Genomic DNA, 21,765 nt, shown 5'->3' with positions numbered 1-21,765 from the left:
CATAACAGAGAAGAAGCAGCCATGAAGATCCCAACACTGATGTCTCGGCTTCTCTTGGTTATTAATAAACACTTACATTATCTGGTTGGTTTGACAGCTGAGTGGACTCTAGAACAGAAAACCAGTGTGCATAAACACATTAAACTCATTTATTTCCAAGCAGCAATAACACGAAACATAAGATCAATAGCATAATAGGAAAGAAGAGCTATGACATTACAGTTCAATCAATCACAGAAAAGTGTTTGCAGAAAAACTTCTACTGTATGGACCGTGACTACTGTATGAACCTAGAAATGGCCAAAGACTTCCAGCCATAACTCTTAAACACTGCTCACCTTTGTGGAGTAAACATACAGGAGCTGGAGAACTTCAGGAAGTCCTCGATCCACAGGAGACACTAGAAGATGATCAAACACTCTGTTGATAACATCATTCTGTTGAAGGCCAGGAAGACCATCAACCATCAGACCAGCCATCTGCACTGGAGACAGACTGTCCAGCGTCTCCAACTAAAGACACACAGAAGAACAAGAGGGCAAACATTAGAGGAAAAGTACAGATAACACTGATGATGTTCGTCAAGATTATTGTATTTATTCTTCTATCATGTTCTTTGATGAAGAAGTAAAGACATACCGGATCAAAGCGTGCGTTGATGGAGAGCAGTTCTGTGAGAGACACAAACTGAGCGAACGAGCCAAAGTTCTTCAGCAGCCACTCAGTACTGGTGTTGGCACTCGACAGACAGCCCGCATCTGACACACAACACACACAGTAAAATCAGCTTCATGAACTCCAGAAGCTCAACATGAGGGACATTCTGCCTCAGACCACTGCACACCTCCACCTCACCTGTTGCGTTTCTGAGGAAGGGCAAGATGAAAAACTCCACCATGCTCATTCCTTGCGTCTCATTGATGAGCGGGAACTCTGCCAGACTGAGAAATGGTTGGAAATAATGTTGAACAAAGCATCTTATCAAGGATAGTCTTGAGCTATTGTTGAGGAAATGCTTTTCTTACATGTGCTGGTAAGTTTGGCAGCTGAGGTTTCTGCTGCTAGTGCACTGCAGTAGGGATGGAGACACGAACGGTAGAAACGGCTTCAGATATTGACCCAACAACATGCTGATGAACGTTACGTCACTCCATTGGTCAGGTCTGATGCGCTCCAATCTCAGCTCCCCAATCACATCCAGCACTTGGGACACGACATCACCTCTGATTGGCTGAGACTGATGATGTCATGAGGAGGAATTATTGCCATATTCTCAGTCAATCTTCCAAGTAACACTAGAGTAGAGTTGTACAAGGCGTATTTACCATATTTGCTGCCGTGCTGGAAAAGATGCTGAGGGCTCCATCGAGCACATTGTTTGTTTTGGTGAAAAGCAACTTCCAGATCTCCTTGGAGTAACTGCTGCTGCTGGATAGTTGACACTTCAGAAGTCCAGCCAGGTTTTCAGCAGTGAAGCCTGTGAGCTACGAACACAAAGGATTTCATCAGTGGAGATCACAGTTCAGGAAATATCATGATGACTCCAGAAACTGCTGCACATTTGCTCTCTGGAGGGATGTAGATCCCCAGAAAGTCATCAATATCAGCTCATTGTAAAAGAGTTTTCTGCTTGTCGTCTTCTTACCGGAGAGCAAGCGTACTGCAGCAGGTCGATACTACAGGGGGCGCTCACGAGACCAGCGGACAGCAGAGTCTCATTACTGTGGAAGACATTACACTTTCATGAACACTTCCTGTCTCATAGATGATGTCATAGTGTCAAAGTGGAGAAAAGAGTATTTGCTCGTACCTGTTGACTCCTGAACAAACTCTGGTAGCTGTTAAATTCATCAGAAAACATTGATTAGTGCTACTGGATTTCATTAGGATTCAGTATAACACCATTGAATTACAATGTGACAGTCAAAAAGGTTAAGAAAAAGTAATAAAAAGTATAAACTTGATCAAAACAACACTGGTTCAGACTTGTTGGCAGATTTGATCAGTGACTCTTTCTGTTGGCTACATGGAGACAGCAGTAGGTGACGACCAGCGAGTGACATTAAGTCTCGAGTCTCGTTCAACACTGTTCGGTCAAAAAGTCCCTCTAAACAATATCCAGTGCTGAACAAATCTTATTTTCAAATTCCTTGTCAAACATCTACTAGAATTGAAAACGACTGGGTTTAACCCTTTGGAAATGTAAAAATCATAATGAATGAATGTGATATTATCTTTAACCTGTTAAAAATCGTTTAGCGCGTGTGTTTCAGTGTGCTTGTCCAACAGGCTACTCGCAATTGGTGTCATACAGAGCAAAGCATGAAGGTGTGAGGGGACCTGTTTTATATATGAAGCTTATATACAGTACCAAGAGATGCCAGTATAGCACACTCAATAGTCTGATCAGAGATCACAGCAACCCTGAGCTCAGATCTTGAGGATGGTCGGTAGTGGACGAATGAGGGTTCAGTTTATCGCAATATTCTTAAGGACTCGATCAGAAGCCCTGATTAGTTCACTTCAGAAACAAACATAGAGTATAGATGCACTTACCATTCACTGGAGTGATTACACACTGAAACAGATGAACACAGGAAAACAAGATAAAAGACTAAATGTAAATGAAAAATGTTTTATGTACTGTGTATCTTGCAGCTTTGTGAAGAGGTTTTAAAGAGTGATTTAATGAAAGGAATCGTGTAGGACTGTAAGAGATTCAGAGGGAAACTTTTGTTAAAACAATCTCTTACTGTTGGAGCAGGTGGAGGTTCAGGAAGTGAGCAGCCTGTAAATAAGAGACACACATTTGATCATGAATTCCATCAGAAATACTGAGAAACATGCTAATCTTCTAGTGAAGTCAACAGTGAGAGATGATGAAGACACAAAGACTGAGAATCACCTGGCACTGCTTTCTTCTTGAGTTCTCCAGTTGTGTGGAAGACCAGAGTCTGCATGTCTGACGGCAGAGAAGGTAGAGCCTGAAACAGCCTCTCTAAACTGAGAAAGAAACACAGGATTAGAGGAGATTTCATCACAAGGGACACCAGAGAGTCAATAACATGACAGGAGAGGCTCAAGTACACTTACATCAGTGTGAGGGAGCTGCACTGTATTACGGTCTGAGGAAACACAAACAGGCGTCAGTGCCTTCATCACATATCTGATTCATCAAACTCTGACACTGCGTATTTAACCTACAATCACATCTCAGTCTGTTGTTTGGGTTGCTCTGATTTAGGGTCGTGTGACTCGTGTGTAACATTTTATTTTCACAACATGTTTTTAAGAGTCTTTTGACTGTACGTCTCTCCCCCAAAACCTCATTTTCATTTGTAGAAAAATAAAATAAGGCGTCTACCCTGAAAAGTTTTTAAAAAAAATGCCTTATTGTATTCTGGGATTGTTTAACGAGACACATAATTCTGTTATAATATTGGATGAGTCCTAATAATTTAGCTGTCCACTGTTTGGAAATGACTTTGTCACAATCACACCCATAATGCCCAAAACTGCCTTCTGGATGGCCATCTCACTACGGTTTAAAGCAGAGCCATTGAAAACATCCCAGTGAGTTTTACCGTCTGTGGGAGTAAGAGCAGGTTTTGAAGAACATCAGGAAGTCCTCGATCCACAGGAGACACTAGCAGATGATCAAACACTCTATTGATGATGACTTCTTTCTGTGGAAGACCAGGTAGATCTACAACCATCAGTCCAGCCATCTGCACTGGAGACAGATAGACCAGGGTCTCCAACTAAAGACACACAGAAGAACAAGGAAGCAACACTGAGTGGAAAAGTCCTACAGACAACACTGATGATGTTGGAGGTTATTTAGCCTTCTTGTCATCTTTGGTTTTTGATTATATCACATGTGAAGATACATACGGGATCAAAGCGTGCGTTGATGGACAGCAGATCTGTGAGAGACACAAACTGAGCGAACGAGCCAAAGTTCTTCAGCAGCCACTCAGTACTGGTGTTGGCACTCGACAGACAGCCCGCATCTGACACACAACACACACAGTAAAATCAGCTTCATGAACTCCAGAAGCTCAACATGAGGGACATTCTGCCTCAGACCACTGCACACCTCCACCTCACCTGTTGCGTTTCTGAGGAAGGGCAAGATGAAGAATTCCACCATGCTCATTCCTTGCGTCTCATTGATGAGCGGGAACTCTGCCAGACTGAGAAATGGTTGGAAATAATGTTGAACAAAGCATCTTATCAACGATAGTCTTGAGCTATTGTTGAGGAACTGCTTTTCTTACATGTGCTGGTAAGTTTGGCAGCTGAGGTTTCTGCTGCTAGTGCACTGCAGTAGGGATGGAGACACGAACGGTAGAAACGGCTTCAGATATTGACCCAACAACATGCTGATGAACGTTACGTCACTCCATTGGTCAGGACTGATGCGCTCCAATCTCAGCTCCCCAATCACATCCAGCACTTGGGACACGACATCACCTCTGATTGGCTGAGACTGATGATGTCATGAGGAGGAATTATTGCCATATTCCCAGTCAATCTTCCAAGTAACACTAGAGCAGAGTTGTACAAGGCGTATTTACCATATTTGCTGCCATGCTGGAAAAGATGCTGAGGGCTCCATCGAGAACATTGTTTGTTTTGGTGAAAAGCAACTTCCAGATCTCCTTGGAGTAACTGCTGCTGCTGGATAGTTGACACTTCAGAAGTCCAGCCAGGTTTTCAGCAGTGAAGCCTGTGAGCTACAAACACAAAGGATTTCATCAGTGGACATCACAGTTCAGGAAATATCAAGATGACTCCAGAAACTGCTGCACATTTGCTCTCTGGAGGGACGTAGATCCCCAGAAAGTCATCAATATCAGCTCATTGTAAAAGAGTTTTCTACTTGTCGTCTTCTTACCGGAGAGCAAGCGTACTGCAGCAGGTCGATACTACAGGGGGCGCTCACGAGACCAGCGGACAGCAGAGTCTCATTACTGTGGAAGACATTACACTTTCATGAACACTTCCTGTCTCATAGATGATGTCATAGTGTCAAAGTGGAGAAAAGAGTGTTTGCTCGTACCTGTTGACTCCTGAACAAACTCTGGTAGCTGTTAAATTCATCAGAAAACATTGATTAGCATTGAATTACAATGTGACAGTCAAAAAGGTTAAGAAAAAGTAATAAAAGTATAAACTTGATCAAAACAACACTGGTTCAGACTTGTTGGCAGATTTGATCAGTGACTCTTTCTGTTGGCTACATGGAGACAGCAGTAGGTGACGACCAGCGAGTGACATTAAGTCTCGAGTCTCGTTCAACACTGTTCGGTCAAAAAGTCCCTCTAAACAATATCCAGTGCTGAACAAATCTTATTTTCAAATTCCTTGTCAAACATCTACTAGAATTGAAAATGACTGGGCTTGACCTTTTGGAAATGTAAAAATCATAATGAATGAATGTGATATTATCTTTAACCTGTTAAAAATCGTTTAGCGCGTGTGTTTCAGTGTGCTTGTCCAACAGGCTACTCGCAATTGGCGTCATACAGAGCAAAGCATAAAGGTGTGAGGGGACCTGTTTTATATGTAAAGCATATACAGTACCAAGAGATGCCAGTATAGCACACTCAATAGTCTGATCAGAGATCACAGCAACCCTGAGCTCAGTGCCCGGTTGCATAAAGCACCTTAAGTTTTTCCCTTAAGTATGATACTTAAGGGGCAATTTCCCCTTACCTAAGAGAATAACTTAAGGGTGTTGCATATAATCTCTTAAACGGTTCTCTTAGGTAAGGGAAACATTTAAGTGTTTCACGACAGCGATCCTGGATTCACGTTATAAAAGTCTGTTGTTGCCATAGATACGCAAAACACTAATGCTGGGTACACACCAAAAGATTTTTTACATCTTATAAGATTTTCAAAATGTGATAGACCACAAACATGAGGACAAAAAATCCTAGATTTAAGCATTTTGCTCCTATAGTGTGTGGTGTGCCATGATGTGACAAAGACAGCACACCACACACAAACAGATTTTCAACCAGTCTCGACTGTGAACACAGGAAATCTCACAAAAGCTCGCGAGACTTCAGAATAAGCATGTCGGATGATATGCAGGAAGAAATTATGATGATAGTGTTTGATGAATGATTTTCACAGAAAATTCACATAAAAAAAAAAAAAAAAAAAAAAAAAAAAAAACATTGTACCCACCATTATATATAACCTTTTATACAGAAATATATTCATTCTTTATTGTCTTAATTTATTCTTTATTGTATTTATTTTCTCTTTAGAAAAAGTTAGCCTATTTAATCCCTCACTGAACCCTTAGCCTATAACACTCAGCTTCCTGCGTGTGTGCGTGTGTGTGTGTGTGAGAATGACCGTCTTCCATCATCTCACTTTCTGATTGGATATTGTTTCGCTTCACGTGATAATCTCCAGAACGTTCGCGCGTTTGTCCTCGGGGTTCCCCCCACACATCAGGATTTCTGATCGTAAATATTAAACATGTTTAATATTTACGATTCGCGATCGGGGCGGCTCCGACGTTCTTCCGAGCAGGTTCGGACACTCTTAACACACCTCACACCAAGGGAAAATCTGATAAGATAATCTGTTGAACCATCAAGATAATCGGGACATAGCTAGGATTGTCGGAAGGGGGGAAATCGGCCCAAAATCAGCCCGATTATCTTTTGGTGTGTACCCAGCATAACACGCCGCGTCGCGTCTACAACTGTATCACACACCGGACGCGCACTTTCTCAGTTTATGGCCAGCATATTGTTATGTTAAGGACATTATGTAATTAAGATAATGTCTGTACGTTATGTTATGACTGTACTGTACAATTAAATATGATCGTTGCTGTCTGCAGTCTGAACACTTTACCTCAGAGCGTCCGTTAACTGAATGAATTGAGAATATCACCTGAAAATCTGATACACACTAATTGTAGCCTACATTTATTGAATGGTAGCCGATTTATGCACGTGTAAAACATATCCCACTACTGAAAACTCCCAGTTGCAAAAAAACGCAGTGCTATTAGCAGTTGTAACACCGCAGGTAAAGTGAATGCGATGTGTGACATGGTCAAGGTCGCTCTCTAGTTTGTTAGCGATTTATTGCGCAAATATTGCGCGTCGATCAAATCGGTATTCTTGCAACAATTTTTCATCGCTAAGATGGTCCAAAGGGTTCTCCCTATCCCTAAAAATTCTTCTTGGCACATAATGATCTTCAGCTGGTTCCATAAATTCAGCCATGTCGTCTTATTTTTGTCCGCGTTACTCTTAAGGTTACGATTTCCAAACCTTAAGTTATACTTAGGGAAATGACCGTTAAGGGGTTTTATGCAACACTTAACGCTTTTTAAGGGATTATTTAAGTGAAAAAACAGCATTTAAGGGAAATTCTAAGTGTTTATGACGTTTCACTTAAAGAAACCCTTAAGTAACACTTAAGGGTTTTTTTCTGCAACACCCTTAGGTTTAAGGGAAACATAAGGGCGAACTTAAGGGAAAATTACACTTAAGGTGCTTTATGCAACCGGGCACAGATCTTGAGGATGGTCGGTAGTGGACGAATGAGGGTTCAGTTTATCGCAATATTCTTAAGGACTCGATCAGAAGCCCTGATTAGTTCACTTCAGAAACAAACATAGAGTATAGATGCACTTACCATTCACTGGAGTGATTACACACTGAAACAGATGAACACAGGAAAACAAGATAAAAGACTAAATGTAAATAAAAAATATTTTATGTACTGTGTATCTTGCAGCTTTGTGAAGAGGTTTTAAAGAGTGATTTAATGAAAGGAATCGTGTAGGACTGTAAGAGATTCAGAGGGAAACTTTTGTTAAAACAATCTCTTACTGTTGGAGCAGGTGGAGGTTCAGGAAGTGAGCAGCCTGTAAATAAGAGACACACATTTGATCATGAATTCCATCAGAAATACTGAGAAACATGCTAATCTTCTAGTGAAGTCAACAGTGAGAGATGATGAAGACACAAAGACTGAGAATCACCTGGCACTGCTTTCTTCTTGAGTTCTCCAGTTGTGTGGAAGACCAGAGTCTGCATGTCTGACGGCAGAGAAGGTAGAGCCTGAAACAGCCTCTCAAAACTGAGAAAGAAACACAGGATTAGAGGAGATTTCATCACAAGGGACACCAGAGACTCAATAGCATGACAGGAGAGGCTCAAGTACACTTACATCAGTGTGAGGGAGCTGCACTGTATTACGGTCTGAGGAAACACAAACAGGCGTCAGTGCCTTCATCACATATCTGATTCATCAAACTCTGACACTGCGTATTTAACCTACAATCACATCTCAGTCTGTTGTTTGGGTTGCTCTGATTTAGGGTCGTGTGACTCGTGTGTAACATTTCATTTTCACAACATGTTTTCAAAAGTCTTTTGTCACCTGGAATTGTTTTGAAAGTCATTTTGAATGTCGCATTAGACTGTACGTCTCTCCCACAAAACCTCATTTTCATTTGTAGAAAAATATAATAAGGTGTCTACCCTGAATAACGTCCGTTAGATGAAAAAAATTCACAAATTTTGCCTTATTGTATTCTGGGATTGTTTAACGAGACACATAATTCTGTTATAATATTGGATGAGTCCTAATAATTTAGCTGTCCACTGTTTGGAAATGACTTTGTCACAATCACACCCATGATGCCCAAAACTGCCTTCTGGATGGCCATCTCACTACGGTTTAAAGCAGAGCCATTGAAAACATCCCAGTGAGTTTTACCGTCTGTGAGAGTAAGAGCAGGTTTTGAAGAACATCAGGAAGTCCTCGATCCACAGGAGACACTAGCAGATGATCAAACACTCTATTGATGATGACTTCTTTCTGTGGAAGACCAGGTAGATCTACAACCATCAGTCCAGCCATCTGCACTGGAGACAGATAGACCAGGGTCTCCAACTAAAGACACACAGAAGAACAAGGAAGCAACACTGAGTGGAAAAGTCCTACAGACAACACTGATGATGTTGGAGGTTATTTAACCTTCTTGTCATCTTTGGTTTTTGATTATATCACATGTGAAGATACATACGGGATCAAAGTGTGCGTTGATGGAGAGCAGTTCTGTGAGAGACACAAACTGAGCGAACGAGCCAAAGTTCTTCAGCAGCCACTCAGTACTGGTGTTGGCACTCGACAGACAGCCCGCATCTGACACACAACACACACAGTAAAATCAGCTTCATGAACTCCAGAAGCTCAACATGAGGGACATTCTGCCTCAGACCACTGCACACCTCCACCTCACCTGTTGCGTTTCTGAGGAAGGGCAAGATGAAGAATTCCACCATGCTCATTCCTTGCGTCTCATTGATGAGCGGGAACTCTGCCAGACTGAGAAATGGTTGGAAATAATGTTGAACAAAGCATCTTATCAAGGATAGTCTTGAGCTATTGTTGAGGAACTGCTTCTCTTACATGTGCTGGTAAGTTTGGCAGCTGAGGTTTTTGCTGCTAGTGCACTGCAGTAGGGATGGAGACACGAACGGTAGAAACGGCTTCAGATATTGACCCAACAACATGCTGATGAACGTTACGTCACTCCATTGGTCAGGTCTGATGCGCTCCAATCTCAGCTCCCCAATCACATCCAGCACTTGGGACACGACATCACCTCTGATTGGCTGAGACTGATGATGTCATGAGGAGGAATTATTGCCATATTCCCAGTCAATCTTCCAAGTAACACTAGAGCAGAGTTGTACAAGGCTTATTTACCATATTTGCTGCCGTGCTGGAAAAGATGCTGAGGGCTCCATCGAGAACACTGTTTGTTTTGGTGAAAAGCAACTTCCAGATCTCCTTGGAGTAACTGCTGCTGCTGGATAGTTGACACTTCAGAAGTCCAGCCAGGTTTTCAGCAGTGAAGCCTGTGAGCTACGAACACAAAGGATTTCATCAGTGGAGATCACAGTTCAGGAAATATCATGATGACTCCAGAAACTGCAGCACATTTGCTCTCTGGAGGGACGTAGATCCCCAGAAAGTCATCAATATCAGCTCATTGTAAAAGAGTTTTCTGCTTGTCGTCTTCTTACCGGAGAGCAAGCGTACTGCAGCAGGTCGATACTACAGGGGGCGCTCACGAGAGCAGCGGACAGCAGAGTCTCATTACTGTGGAAGACATTACACTTTCATGAACACTTCCTGTCTCATAGATGATGTCACAGTGTCAAAGTGGAGAGAAGAGTGTTTGCTCGTACCTGTTGACTCCTGAACAAACTCTGGTAGCTGTTAAATTCATCAGAAAACATTGATTAGCATTGAATTACAATGTGACAGTCAAAAAGGTTAAGAAAAAGTAATAAAAGTATAAACTTGATCAAAACAACACTGGTTCAGACTTGTTGGCAGATTTGATCAGTGACTCTTTCTGTTGGCTACATGGAGACAGCAGTAGGTGACGACCAGCGAGTGACATTAAGTCTCGAGTCTCGTTCAACACTGTTCGGTCAAAAACTCCCTCTAAACAATATCCAGTGCTGAACAAATCTTATTTTCAGATTCCTTGTCAAACATCTACTAGAATTGAAAACGACTGGGTTTAACCCTTTGGAAATGTAAAAATCATAATGAATGAATGTGATATTATCTTTAACCTGTTAAAAATCGTTTAGCGCGTGTGTTTCAGTGTGCTTGTCCAACAGGCTACTCGCAATTGGTGTCATACAGAGCAAAGCATGAAGGTGTGAGGGGACCTGTTTTATATATGAAGCTTATATACAGTACCAAGAGATGCCAGTATAGCACACTCAATAGTCTGATCAGAGATCACAGCAACCCTGAGCTCAGATCTTGAGGATGGTCGGTAGTGGACGAATGAGGGTTCAGTTTATCGCAATATTCTTAAGGACTCGATCAGAAGCCCTGATTAGTTCACTTCAGAAACAAACATAGAGTATAGATGCACTTACCATTCACTGGAGTGATTACACACTGAAACAGATGAACACAGGAAAACAAGATAAAAGACTAAATGTAAATGAAAAATGTTTTATGTACTGTGTATCTTGCAGCTTTGTGAAGAGGTTTTAAAGAGTGATTTAATGAAAGGAATCGTGTAGGACTGTAAGAGATTCAGAGGGAAACTTTTGTTAAAACAATATCTTACTGTTGGAGCAGGTGGAGGTTCAGGAAGTGAGCAGCCTGTAAATAAGAGACACACATTTGATCATGAATTCCATCAGAAATACTGAGAAACATGCTAATCTTCTAGTGAAGTCAACAGTGAGAGATGATGAAGACACAAAGACTGAGAATCACCTGGCACTGCTTTCTTCTTGAGTTCTCCAGTTGTGTGGAAGACCAGAGTCTGCATGTCTGACGGCAGAGAAGGTAGAGCCTGAAACAGCCTCTCTAAACTGAGAAAGAAACACAGGATTAGAGGAGATTTCATCACAAGGGACACCAGAGAGTCAATAACATGACAGGAGAGGCTCAAGTACACTTACATCAGTGTGAGGGAGCTGCACTGTATTACGGTCTGAGGAAACACAAACAGGCGTCAGTGCCTTCATCACATATCTGATTCATCAAACTCTGACACTGCGTATTTAACCTACAATCACATCTCAGTCTGTTGTTTGGGTTGCTCTGATTTAGGGTCGTGTGACTCGTGTGTAACATTTCATTTTCACAACATGTTTTTAAGAGTCTTTTGACTGTACGTCTCTCCCCCAAAACCTCATTTTCATTTGTAGAAAAATAAAATAAGGCGTCTACCCTGAAAAGTTTTTAAAAAAAATGCCTTATTGTATTCTGGGATTGTTTAACGAGACACATAAATCTGTTATAATATTGGATGAGTCCTCATAATTTTGCTGTCTACTGTTTGGAAATGACTTTGTCACAATCACACCCATGATGCCCAAAATTGCCTTCTGGATGGCCATCTAACTACGGTTTGAAGCAGAGCCATTGAAAACATCCCAGTGAGTTTTACCGTCTGTGAGAGTAAGAGCAGGTTTTGAAGAACATCAGGAAGTCCTCGATCCACAGGAGACACTAGCAGATGATCAAACACTCTATTGATGATGACTTCTTTCTGTGGAAGACCAGGTAGATCTACAACCATCAGTCCAGCCATCTGCACTGGAGACAGATAGACCAGGGTCTCCAACTAAAGACACACAGAAGAACAAGGAAGCAACACTGAGTGGAAAAGTCCTACAGATAACACGGATGATGATGGAGGTTATTTAACCTTCTTGTCATCTTTGGTTTTTGATTATATCACATGTGAAGATACATACGGGATCAAAGTGTGCGTTGATGGAGAGCAGTTCTGTGAGAGACACAAACTGAGCGAACGAGCCAAAGTTCTTCAGCAGCCACTCAGTACTGGTGTTGGCACTCGACAGACAGCCCGCATCTGACACACAACACACACAGTAAAATCAGCTTCATGAACTCCAGAAGCTCAACATGAGGGACATTCTGCCTCAGACCACTGCACACCTCCACCTCACCTGTAGCGTTTCTGAGGAAGGGCAAGATGAAAAACTCCACCATGCTCATTCCTTGCGTCTCATTGATGAGCGGGAACTCTGCCAGACTGAGAAATGGTTGGAAATAATGTTGAACAAAGCATCTTATCAAGGATAGTCTTGAGCTATTGTTGAGGAACTGCTTTTCTTACATGTGCTGGTAAGTTTGGCAGCTGAGGTTTTTGCTGCTAGTGCACTGCAGTAGGGATGGAGACACGAACGGTAGAAACGGCTTCAGATATTGACCCAACAACATGCTGATGAACGTTACGTCACTCCATTGGTCAGGTCTGATGCGCTCCAATCTCAGCTCCCCAATCACATCCAGCACTTGGGACACGACATCACCTCTGATTGGCTGAGACTGATGATGTCATGAGGAGGAATTATTGCCATATTCCCAGTCAGTCTTCCAAGTAACACTAGAGTAGAGTTGTACAAGGCGTATTTACCATATTTGCTGCCGTGCTGGAAAAGATGCTGAGGGCTCCATCGAGAACACTGTTTGTTTTGGTGAAAAGCAACTTCCAGATCTCCTTGGAGTAACTGCTGCTGCTGGATAGTTGACACTTCAGAAGTCCAGCCAGGTTTTCAGCAGTGAAGCCTGTGAGCTACGAACACAAAGGATTTCATCAGTGGACATCACAGTTCAGGAAATATCATGATGACTCCAGAAACTGCTGCACATTTGCTCTCTGGAGGGATGTAGATCCCCAGAAAGTCATCAATATCAGCTCATTGTAAAAGAGTTTTCTGCTTGTCGTCTTCTTACCGGAGAGCAAGCGTACTGCAGCAGGTCGATACTACAGGGGGCGCTCACGAGACCAGCGGACAGCAGAGTCTCATTACTGTGGAAGACATTACACTTTCATGAACACTTCCTGTCTCATAGATGATGTCACAGTGTCAAAGTGGAGAAAAGAGTGTTTGCTCGTACCTGTTGACTCCTGAACAAACTCTGGTAGCTGTTAAATTCATCAGAAAACATTGATTAGTGCTACTGGATTTCATTAGGACTCAGAATAACACCATTGAACTACAATGTGACAGTCAAAAAGTTTAAATGAAAGTAATAAAAGTAGAAAGTTGACCAACAAAACTTGTTCAGATTTGTTGACAGGTTCATTGTTTCTTTTTGACTATAAAGATATAGGGAGTCATTCTTACATTCCCATGTCCTATGATCCCTAGATATATAGGACAAATAATTACATGACAAAGGGTCCTATGTCCCCAGGGTTGGGGTTCAGCTAACATAGGAACATGGAACCCTGGGAACTTTAAGGCCTCGGAAAGTTGTACCTTGGGAATTTTGAGCCCTGGAAACATTGTACCCTGGGAAAATAGCTATGCTCCTGATCACTGCAGTAGGAGGCGACTAGTGAGTGACACTGAGTCTCGAGTCTCGCTCAACACAGTTTGGTCAATAACTCTTTCAGAACATCCAATGCTGGGCAAATCTTGTTTGGATACTCTCCAAAATCTAAATCACAAAATCTACTAGTCTTGTAAACTACTGGCATGACCTTTTTGAAAGGTATTTGTACAAGGATTTGATTATATATTTAAGTTATTTATCGTTTCAGTTTGCTTGTCCAACAGGCTGCTCGCAATCAGCGTTGTATGGAGCCGAGAACTGAAGGTTTGTAGGCCCCTATTGTATAGGTTTGTGTAGTTATTATTGTTCCTTGGGATGGGCACTAGGGCTGCCCATAGATCTGGACAGACAACAGCTGCCAATGTAACGCACTCAATAGGGAGGAAATCTGAGGAAAGCTGGGCTTAGTGCTTATGGATGTGGTCTAGTGGAGTAATGCAGGTTCAGTTCATCGCAGCGCTCATTCAGACTCGATTAGACACAGAGTAGTAAAGATCAAAACATTGCAAGGTGTACAAAAACACTTACCATTCACAGGTGTGATCAGACACTGAAACAGAAGAAAAAAGGTAGAACAAAACAAAAGACTAAATATAAAACACGTTTTTTTTAAATCTCTGAATGCTTTGAGTTTTGTGAAAATGTTTTAAAGAGTGAGGCATAGAGAGGATTCCTATAAGACTGAAAGAGGTCCATAAGGAGAACTGTGTTAAAAACAATCTCTTACTGTTGGAGGTTCAGGAAGTGAGCAGCCTGTAAATAAGAGACACACATTTAATCATGAATTCCATCAGAAATACTGAGAAACATGCTGATCTTCTAGTGAAGTCAACAGTGAGAGATGATGAAGACACAAAGACTGAGAATCACCTGGCACTGCTTTCTTCTTGAGTTCTCCAGTTGTGTGGAAGACCAGAGTCTGCATGTCTGACGGCAGAGAAGGTAGAGCCTGAAACAGCCTCTCGAAACTGAGAAAGAAACACAGGATTAGAGGAGATTTCATCACAAGGGACACCAGAGACTCAATAGCATGACATGAGAGGCTCAAGTACACTTACATCAGTGTGAGGGAGCTGCACTGTATTACGGTCTGAGGAAACACAAACAGGCGTCAGTGCCTTCATCACATATCTGATTCATCAAACTCTGACACTGCGTATTTAACCTACAATCACATCTCAGTCTGTTGTTTGGGTTGCTCTGATTTAGGGTCGTGTGACTCGTGTGTAACATTTTATTTTCACAACATGTTTTTAAGAGTCTTTTGTCACCCGGAATTGTTTTAAAAAGTAATTTGAATGTCGCATTAGACTGTACGTCTCTCCCACAAAACCTCATTTTCATTTGTAGAAAAATAAAATAAGGTGTCTACCCTGAATAACGTCCGTTAGATGAAAAAAATTCACAAATTTTGCCTTAATATATTTTGGGATTGTTTAACGAGACACATAAATCTGTTATAATATTGGATGAGTCCTCATAATTTTGCTGTCTACTGTTTGGAAATGACTTTGTCACAATCACACCCATGATGCCCAAAATTGCCTTCTGGATGGCCATCTAACTACGGTTTGAAGCAGAGCCATTGAAAACATCCCAGTGAGTTTTACCGTCTGTGAGAGTAAGAGCAGGTTTTGAAGAACATCAGGAAGTCCTCGATCCACAGGAGACACTAGCAGATGATCAAACACTCTATTGATGATGACTTCTTTCTGTGGAAGACCAGGTAGATCTACAACCATCAGTCCAGCCATCTGCACTGGAGACAGATAGACCAGGGTCTCCAACTAAAGACACACAGAAGAACAAGGAAGCAACACTGAGTGGAAAAGTCCTACAGACAACACTGATGATGTTGGAGGTTATTTAACCTTCTTGTCATCTTTGGTTTTTGATTATATCACATGTGAAGATACATACGGGATCAAAGTGTGCGTTGATGGAGAGCAGTTCTGTGAGAGACACAAACTGAGCGAACGAGCCAAAGTTCTTCAGCAGCCACTCAGTACTGGTGTTGGCACTCGACAGACAGCCCGCATCTGACACACAACACACACAGTAAAATCAGCTTCATGAACTCCAGAAGCTCAACATGAGGGACATTCTGCCTCAGACCACTGCACACCTCCACCTCACCTGTTGCGTTTCTGAGGAAGGGCAAGATGAAGAATTCCACCATGCTCATTCCTTGCGTCTCATTGATGAGCGGGAACTCTGCCAGACTGAGAAATGGTTGGAAATAATGTTGAACAAAGCATCTTATCAAGGATAGTCTTGAGCTATTGTTGAGGAAATGCTTTTCTTACATGTGCTGGTAAGTTTGGCAGCTGAGGTTTTTGCTGCTAGTGCACTGCAGTAGGGATGGAGACACGAACGGTAGAAACGGCTTCAGATATTGACCCAACAACATGCTGATGAACGTTACGTCACTCCATTGGTCAGGTCTGATGCGCTCCAATCTCAGCTCCCCAATCACATCCAGCACTTGGGACACGACATCACCTCTGATTGGCTGAGACTGATGATGTCATGAGGAGGAATTATTGCCATATTCCCAGTTAGTCTTCCAAGTAACACTAGAGCAGAGTTGTACAAGGCGTATTTACCATATTTGCTGCCGTGCTGGAAAAGATGCTGAGGGCTCCATCGAGAACATTGTTTGTTTTGGTGAAAAGCAACTTCCAGATCTCCTTGGAGTAACTGCTGCTGCTGGATAGTTGACACTTCAGAAGTCCAGCCAGGTTTTCAGCAGTGAAGCCTGTGAGCTACGAACACAAAGGATTTCATCAGTGGACATCACAGTTCAGGAAATATCATGATGACTCCAGAAACTGCTGCACATTTGCTCTCTGGAGGGACGTGGATCCCCAGAAAGTCATCAATATCAGCTCATTGTAAAAGGGTTTTCTGCTTGTCGTCTTCTTACCGGAGAGCAAGCGTACTGCAGCAGGTCGATACTACAGGGGGCGCTCACGAGAGCAGCGGACAGCAGAGTCTCATTACTGTGGGGTAGATAAACTCTTCTCATTAACTTGATTTACTTGACATGAGTTTTATTTTCATTTAGTAAAAAGTCTAAAATGAACACTACCTGCTGATTCCATAACAAATGTTTGTTTCTGTAAATGTAAAAGAAAAGGAAATTAAGAAAAACAGATAATAACATATGCATATTTTATAGTACTTTACAGCTCAATATTTCACTCACCATTGAATGGTGTTGAAATACACTGGAAAGGATATGACCACAAAACAATAGTAGATTATGAATAACTTTTCATGTTTGTAAAAAAAGTATAAACCATGAGATATAGACTTGTGTTTCTTACCGTAACAAGTGGAGGAAAGCAGCCTGTTAAAAATGAATGTAAAATTTCAAAAATGTTGTTTAGAAATAGGTGTGTCTGTGAATCCAAACTATTCTTTAGAAACTAAAATGTTGAAAAACCTCCTCAGATATTTAGTTTTTCTGCCATAATTTTTTTTTAAATGTGTGCTTACCAGGAGGTGCCATCTTCTCCAGCTGATTCACGTTGTCCTTGATGGGTTGCATCATGTGTGGAGGAACCACAGCTTCCTGCAGTCTCTGAACTCTGAAAGAAAGAGCAATTATGTGAAACGGAAGCAGTTCAGAAACTGTGGTAGAAACATTAGCTTATGTGTATTACTTACATCTGCTGGTATGATGAGCACTCCAAACCCATCTGATATCAAAATAAAACATGAAACAATTCAACTTACTGCAAACCTTTTATACTGTATGTACTGCAATCTCTCCACAGACAGACAGTCTTACCTTGCCAGCGAGTACGATCAGATTACTGAGCATCTCAAGTAGACCACGGTCTTCAGGAGAAACCAAGATATGATCAAAGACCATGTTTATGGTGACGGTTTTCTCTGGGAGACCTGCAAAATCCTCAACTATCAGTTCAGCTGTCTGTCTGGGGGAAAGAACCACCAGTGCATCTATCTGAAATACACAAAGAAAAGATTTCATTAACAGACAAGCATTGAAGTGCAGAGCATGCATACAATCCAATTAATCAATCACACAGAGTTGAATCTCTGTTGCAGAAACATAATAAAACAAGTTAAAATATAGTAGCTGTTCTTGACAGTGGGAATGTGTGTAACTCACAGCGTTGAAGTCTTGGTTCAGCTGATACATTTCCCTCAATGTTGCAAACTGGGAAAATTTGCCAAGATTCAGAGTAACCCAGATGCTGCTGTTCTCAGCAGGGCAGCCACCTGGAAACATGTTGATAACATATTTTTATAGATAAATTGATAGACTGATGGATGAACAGATAGATGGACGAATGAACAGACGTGCCTGAAACATTTTGTCGGCTCAGGAAGGAGAAGATGAAATACTTATAAACATTCTGCGCTCCTTCCGACATCAGGAACATGTTGTCACTGAGCTCTGAAATACTGAAAGTGATGAATGAAAGTCAGGTGAGAGTGGAGGTCAGTTAACAATAAAGGTCTTCAAATGAGATCAACGTTTAGGTGAGAATGCGTGCCGTGGACGTACAGTATCTGGAAGGTTTGGCAGCTGAACTCTTTGTGACTGAGGCATGTGAGATATTCTGGAGTCAGTGTGGAGAGCAGAGGCTTTAACTTGACCTGGAACCATAATCTAACAAACGACTCATCCTGCAAGTTGCTCATCGTGAAGGTGTCATCAACGATTTGGTCCAGGATGTCACTGAAGGGGGAACTCTGGGAACTGAAGTTCTAGGAGAGTGGCAAGAAGCAATATTATAATAGCAGAAATTAGGCTTAAACAATGCTCCTCCTTAAGAGCACTGACTGGTTTATACAGCACTGATGTGAAATCTGGTGGTTCCTACAGTCATGGAGAGCTGCTGCAGTAGAGCGTTGAGGTTCTGGGAGAGATGCAGGAGAACATTCAAGAGCGTCTCCTCGTTGAGCGTGAGGTTTGAACGAGCTGCACAGTGCAGGACAGTGGCCACATGTTCCACCAAGTCAGTCAGCTTGAGAGACATATACACACATTGAATGAGATTCAATATGAAAACATATTTTCATCCCAGCAGAGAAGATACTTGGAATAATAAATTCTTTCAGCTTACCCCACATGTTCTATTATCAATAATGACGCTGCAGATGTCCTGACTTTCATTCTGGGCTCCAGATCCCATCCCTGTCTCGATGTAGCTGAAGAAAATACCCCAAACCACACCAGAATGTTCTCATTACTCTATGAGAGGTGTTTTGTGGATAACTGTGACAATTCTAGCATGGAAAACTCACAACTGTTTATGGAAGACAGCCGTGAGGTTGGGGTGGATTTCTATCTGGCTGTCAGGAAGGTATCGCCGGAGTATGGGAGAAACCACATGTGTGAACCAGTCGTTAACATCCATGGGGTCAAAAGTAACCAGGTCCACCTGCTGCTGCTGGGTGGTGTTCTGCTTGAAAGGAGCGGCGATCTCGGCGAGTGTCAGGTTTATCATGGCCTGCAAAAGTGTGGCGCTCCGCATGCCGCTCAAGTTTTCCTTCAGGAAGAGAGCAGATACCGACAGAAGAATTCCTTAAACTCAGGACATGGTGTTTAGGTTTGTAATGCTATAGTGTGTGTGTGTGTGGGTGTGTGTGTGTCGTTACCTGCTGTGTCAAGGACACAAATTCTCTCACAAAACTCCCGACAGGTCTAAATGCCGTCATGAAACCATTCAGTGCCTGTAGCCACACATCAGACATTCTAAATTAATCATTCAATATCTCAATAGATAAGCATATTTGGGTAACTTTACTAGTGCTCTTAAAGTACTGCAACAGATTTAGTCATCTACATCCATGAGACTGTGATTGATGTCTTTCTTGCCTGTCCCAGGGGGTCTTGCGGTGAAGAGGATGGAGCAGTGCTCATATAATACGTGTTGCTGTTATTTGAAGTCCATGGATCCTCAGAGGGAATCAGAGAGGATAGCAAACTCTGATACACCAGGCCGAGGGAGCTGTCAGTCAAGCCCACCACCTCTGGGTGAAGGAGAAGCTCTGCCTTCTGTTCAGGACTCAAGAGGTGCAAAACCTCCAACTGGCAAGACAGGGAAGAACCTCAGAATATCTCCAGGCCATCAACATAGTATTGAAGTGAAACTGGGGCTGTCAAATGACCCTCAGATGCAGGTGGTGCAGTGTTCCTACCCCGCTGAAGAGCATGTTGATGGACGTGAAGTCTCGCACTTGAGCCACAACAGCGAACGAGCCAAAGTTTTTCATCAGCCAGTCTTCAGTGCTGTCCTCTGGATCGACACAACCTACAACAACATACAATCAAACATGAGCAAAACCTTCACAGAACACACACAACATGACCTGACGACCAACACTCCATCCTAAAGTAGAAGTGTTACCTGAGGATGTGTTCCTGGAGAGGAATGGGTACATGAAGAAAGAATAGATCCACTTCTGTCTCCCTGGATCCAGACCGGAGAAATGCTGACTCAACTCCTTGACACTATATACACAAACAGACACCAGAACACACAAAACACACACACTTGTTTTACAAGTGTGTACTTCTTTTACACACACATGCACAATGAACTTAAGTCATTCACGGTATTCCACTAGTGCTCATGTGTGTTGCCGTACACAGTCTGGTAGGCGCTGCAGCTGAAGTTCCTGTTGCTGAGACATGTGAGGAAGTTTCTGGAGATGGTCGACAGCAGAGGAGTGAGCTTGATGTCCAGCCACGCTCTGATCACGTGATCCTCGTTCAGACTGACCCCTCCCGACAGATCCACGACTGGAACCCCGGTCACACTGGAGCGCTGCGAGACAGACCGTGTCACAGCAGAACCACAGCAGCGAAGGCTCATGGGATATGTGTGTGTGTGTGTGTTCTGGCGTACCATGAATGAGTAGACGTCCAGAGCAGCGCTGATGAGGCCCTTCAGGTTCATGATGTGGTCAGCATCAGGCTCTGATGGGATGCCAGCACACGTCAGGAATCTCTGCGTGGGGCCGTCCATCTGAGGCGACAGAAACAGTACGGATTGAGAACATGAGTTTACAACAATTCAGTTCTTTATAACGCTGATGGCGTGACTTTTGCTAGCTTCCCCAAGGTGTGTACACCTGTACTGTTGTTCAATCAGCTACTGTGTTACAGAGAAAGCAGTCTTTCCATCAGAGCGATGGTGTCGTAGAGGACTACATGGGACGTTGGTGTGCTGGTTTATATAGTCCACCAGGAAATAAAGTTCCCAGTTGCAACAACAAGCAATTTTGATGAAGAACTAGTGCTCAATTTTTCTTGTGGCTGCTTATTTCTAGTTTATGTGCATGAGGAGGACAGCACTTTCCACTCCAGGGAAAGCTAGTCCAAGAGGAGGAAGGCATCACATCCTTCCAGAATCCCAGGGATGACCATGTGGATGTTGTCTCTGGCACTCCCTCTCCTGATCCCTGTAGTTATTTATCCCTGTCCTGATCCCTGTAGTTATTTATCCCTGTCCTGGTTCCTTGTGTTTCCTCCTATGCCTGTGTTCTCCTAAGCCAAGGGTTCCTGTCTCTACCCACTGGGTTCCGTTTCTGGCCTGTCTCAGGGCTTGAACACAGACACCAATCAGCCCACTGACTAACCGGAGGACTACAGCTCATGGCTCTCTATGCACTCAGTATTCCTCTTGGTTTGTGCTCACTGGCCCACAGTCTCATGCCTTCTTGGGTTTCCCTTCTATCGTACTGTTCCAATTTCAACAGAATCTGTAATTCCTGTTTCATACATTACCTGGCATGCTGGACAGGAGAAGCTTCTCTAGATGGGTTTAAAGTCTAAAACACGTTCCATAGACTTTCCCCAGTGACTGTTAGGGG

General features: G+C 42.6%; 2 protein-coding genes across 2 annotated transcripts in view; both read right to left on the bottom strand.

Annotated features, from left to right (window-relative positions):
* Window positions 1-9,805, bottom strand: part of LOC307154773 (uncharacterized protein) — a 40,052-nt gene extending 30,247 nt beyond the window's left edge. Inside the window, exons 1-28 of the mRNA XM_079864860.1 lie at window positions 9,763-9,805; window positions 9,463-9,674; window positions 9,293-9,378; window positions 9,077-9,195; window positions 8,767-8,943; window positions 8,215-8,246; window positions 8,027-8,124; window positions 7,875-7,909; window positions 7,678-7,699; window positions 5,066-5,093; window positions 4,901-4,976; window positions 4,581-4,739; window positions 4,281-4,492; window positions 4,111-4,196; window positions 3,895-4,013; window positions 3,585-3,761; window positions 3,094-3,125; window positions 2,906-3,003; window positions 2,754-2,788; window positions 2,557-2,578; window positions 1,811-1,838; window positions 1,646-1,721; window positions 1,326-1,484; window positions 1,026-1,237; window positions 856-941; window positions 640-758; window positions 339-512; window positions 77-108 (exon numbers count right to left, since the gene is read on the bottom strand). Coding sequence (XP_079720986.1) covers window positions 77-108; window positions 339-512; window positions 640-758; window positions 856-941; window positions 1,026-1,237; window positions 1,326-1,484; window positions 1,646-1,721; window positions 1,811-1,838; window positions 2,557-2,578; window positions 2,754-2,788; window positions 2,906-3,003; window positions 3,094-3,125; window positions 3,585-3,761; window positions 3,895-4,013; window positions 4,111-4,196; window positions 4,281-4,492; window positions 4,581-4,739; window positions 4,901-4,976; window positions 5,066-5,093; window positions 7,678-7,699; window positions 7,875-7,909; window positions 8,027-8,124; window positions 8,215-8,246; window positions 8,767-8,943; window positions 9,077-9,195; window positions 9,293-9,378; window positions 9,463-9,674; window positions 9,763-9,765 — 2,714 coding nt within the window. The 5' untranslated portion in view covers window positions 9,766-9,805. The remainder of the gene's footprint in view (window positions 1-76; window positions 109-338; window positions 513-639; window positions 759-855; window positions 942-1,025; window positions 1,238-1,325; window positions 1,485-1,645; window positions 1,722-1,810; window positions 1,839-2,556; window positions 2,579-2,753; window positions 2,789-2,905; window positions 3,004-3,093; window positions 3,126-3,584; window positions 3,762-3,894; window positions 4,014-4,110; window positions 4,197-4,280; window positions 4,493-4,580; window positions 4,740-4,900; window positions 4,977-5,065; window positions 5,094-7,677; window positions 7,700-7,874; window positions 7,910-8,026; window positions 8,125-8,214; window positions 8,247-8,766; window positions 8,944-9,076; window positions 9,196-9,292; window positions 9,379-9,462; window positions 9,675-9,762) is intronic.
* A 321-nt stretch (window positions 9,806-10,126) lies between these two features.
* LOC307154772 (uncharacterized protein) lies at window positions 10,127-21,549 on the bottom strand (the record flags this gene model as incomplete). The annotated part of the gene is made up of 41 exons (XM_079864859.1): window positions 10,127-10,158; window positions 10,959-10,980; window positions 11,156-11,190; window positions 11,308-11,405; window positions 11,496-11,527; window positions 11,987-12,163; window positions 12,297-12,415; window positions 12,513-12,598; window positions 12,683-12,894; window positions 12,983-13,141; window positions 13,303-13,378; window positions 13,468-13,495; window positions 14,437-14,458; window positions 14,636-14,661; window positions 14,779-14,876; window positions 14,967-14,998; window positions 15,519-15,695; window positions 15,829-15,947; window positions 16,045-16,130; window positions 16,215-16,426; window positions 16,515-16,673; window positions 16,835-16,910; window positions 17,000-17,027; window positions 17,117-17,138; window positions 17,238-17,260; window positions 17,410-17,501; window positions 17,581-17,612; window positions 17,705-17,881; window positions 18,050-18,159; window positions 18,245-18,345; window positions 18,449-18,651; window positions 18,768-18,911; window positions 19,011-19,095; window positions 19,192-19,436; window positions 19,546-19,620; window positions 19,766-19,978; window positions 20,089-20,201; window positions 20,298-20,401; window positions 20,539-20,717; window positions 20,799-20,918; window positions 21,532-21,549. 41 exons carry the CDS (start codon window positions 21,547-21,549, stop codon window positions 10,127-10,129), a joined length of 4,167 nt encoding a protein of 1,388 aa, XP_079720985.1.
* Between the last annotated feature and the right edge of the window lie 216 nt (window positions 21,550-21,765).

This window comes from Squalius cephalus, assembly GCF_949319135.1.
Source record: "Squalius cephalus genome assembly, chromosome: 2".
NCBI classification, from domain to species: domain Eukaryota; kingdom Metazoa; phylum Chordata; class Actinopteri; order Cypriniformes; family Leuciscidae; genus Squalius; species Squalius cephalus.
The sequence above is the reverse complement of the archived record's forward strand: the minus strand, read 5'-3'. Positions and strand labels throughout refer to the sequence as shown.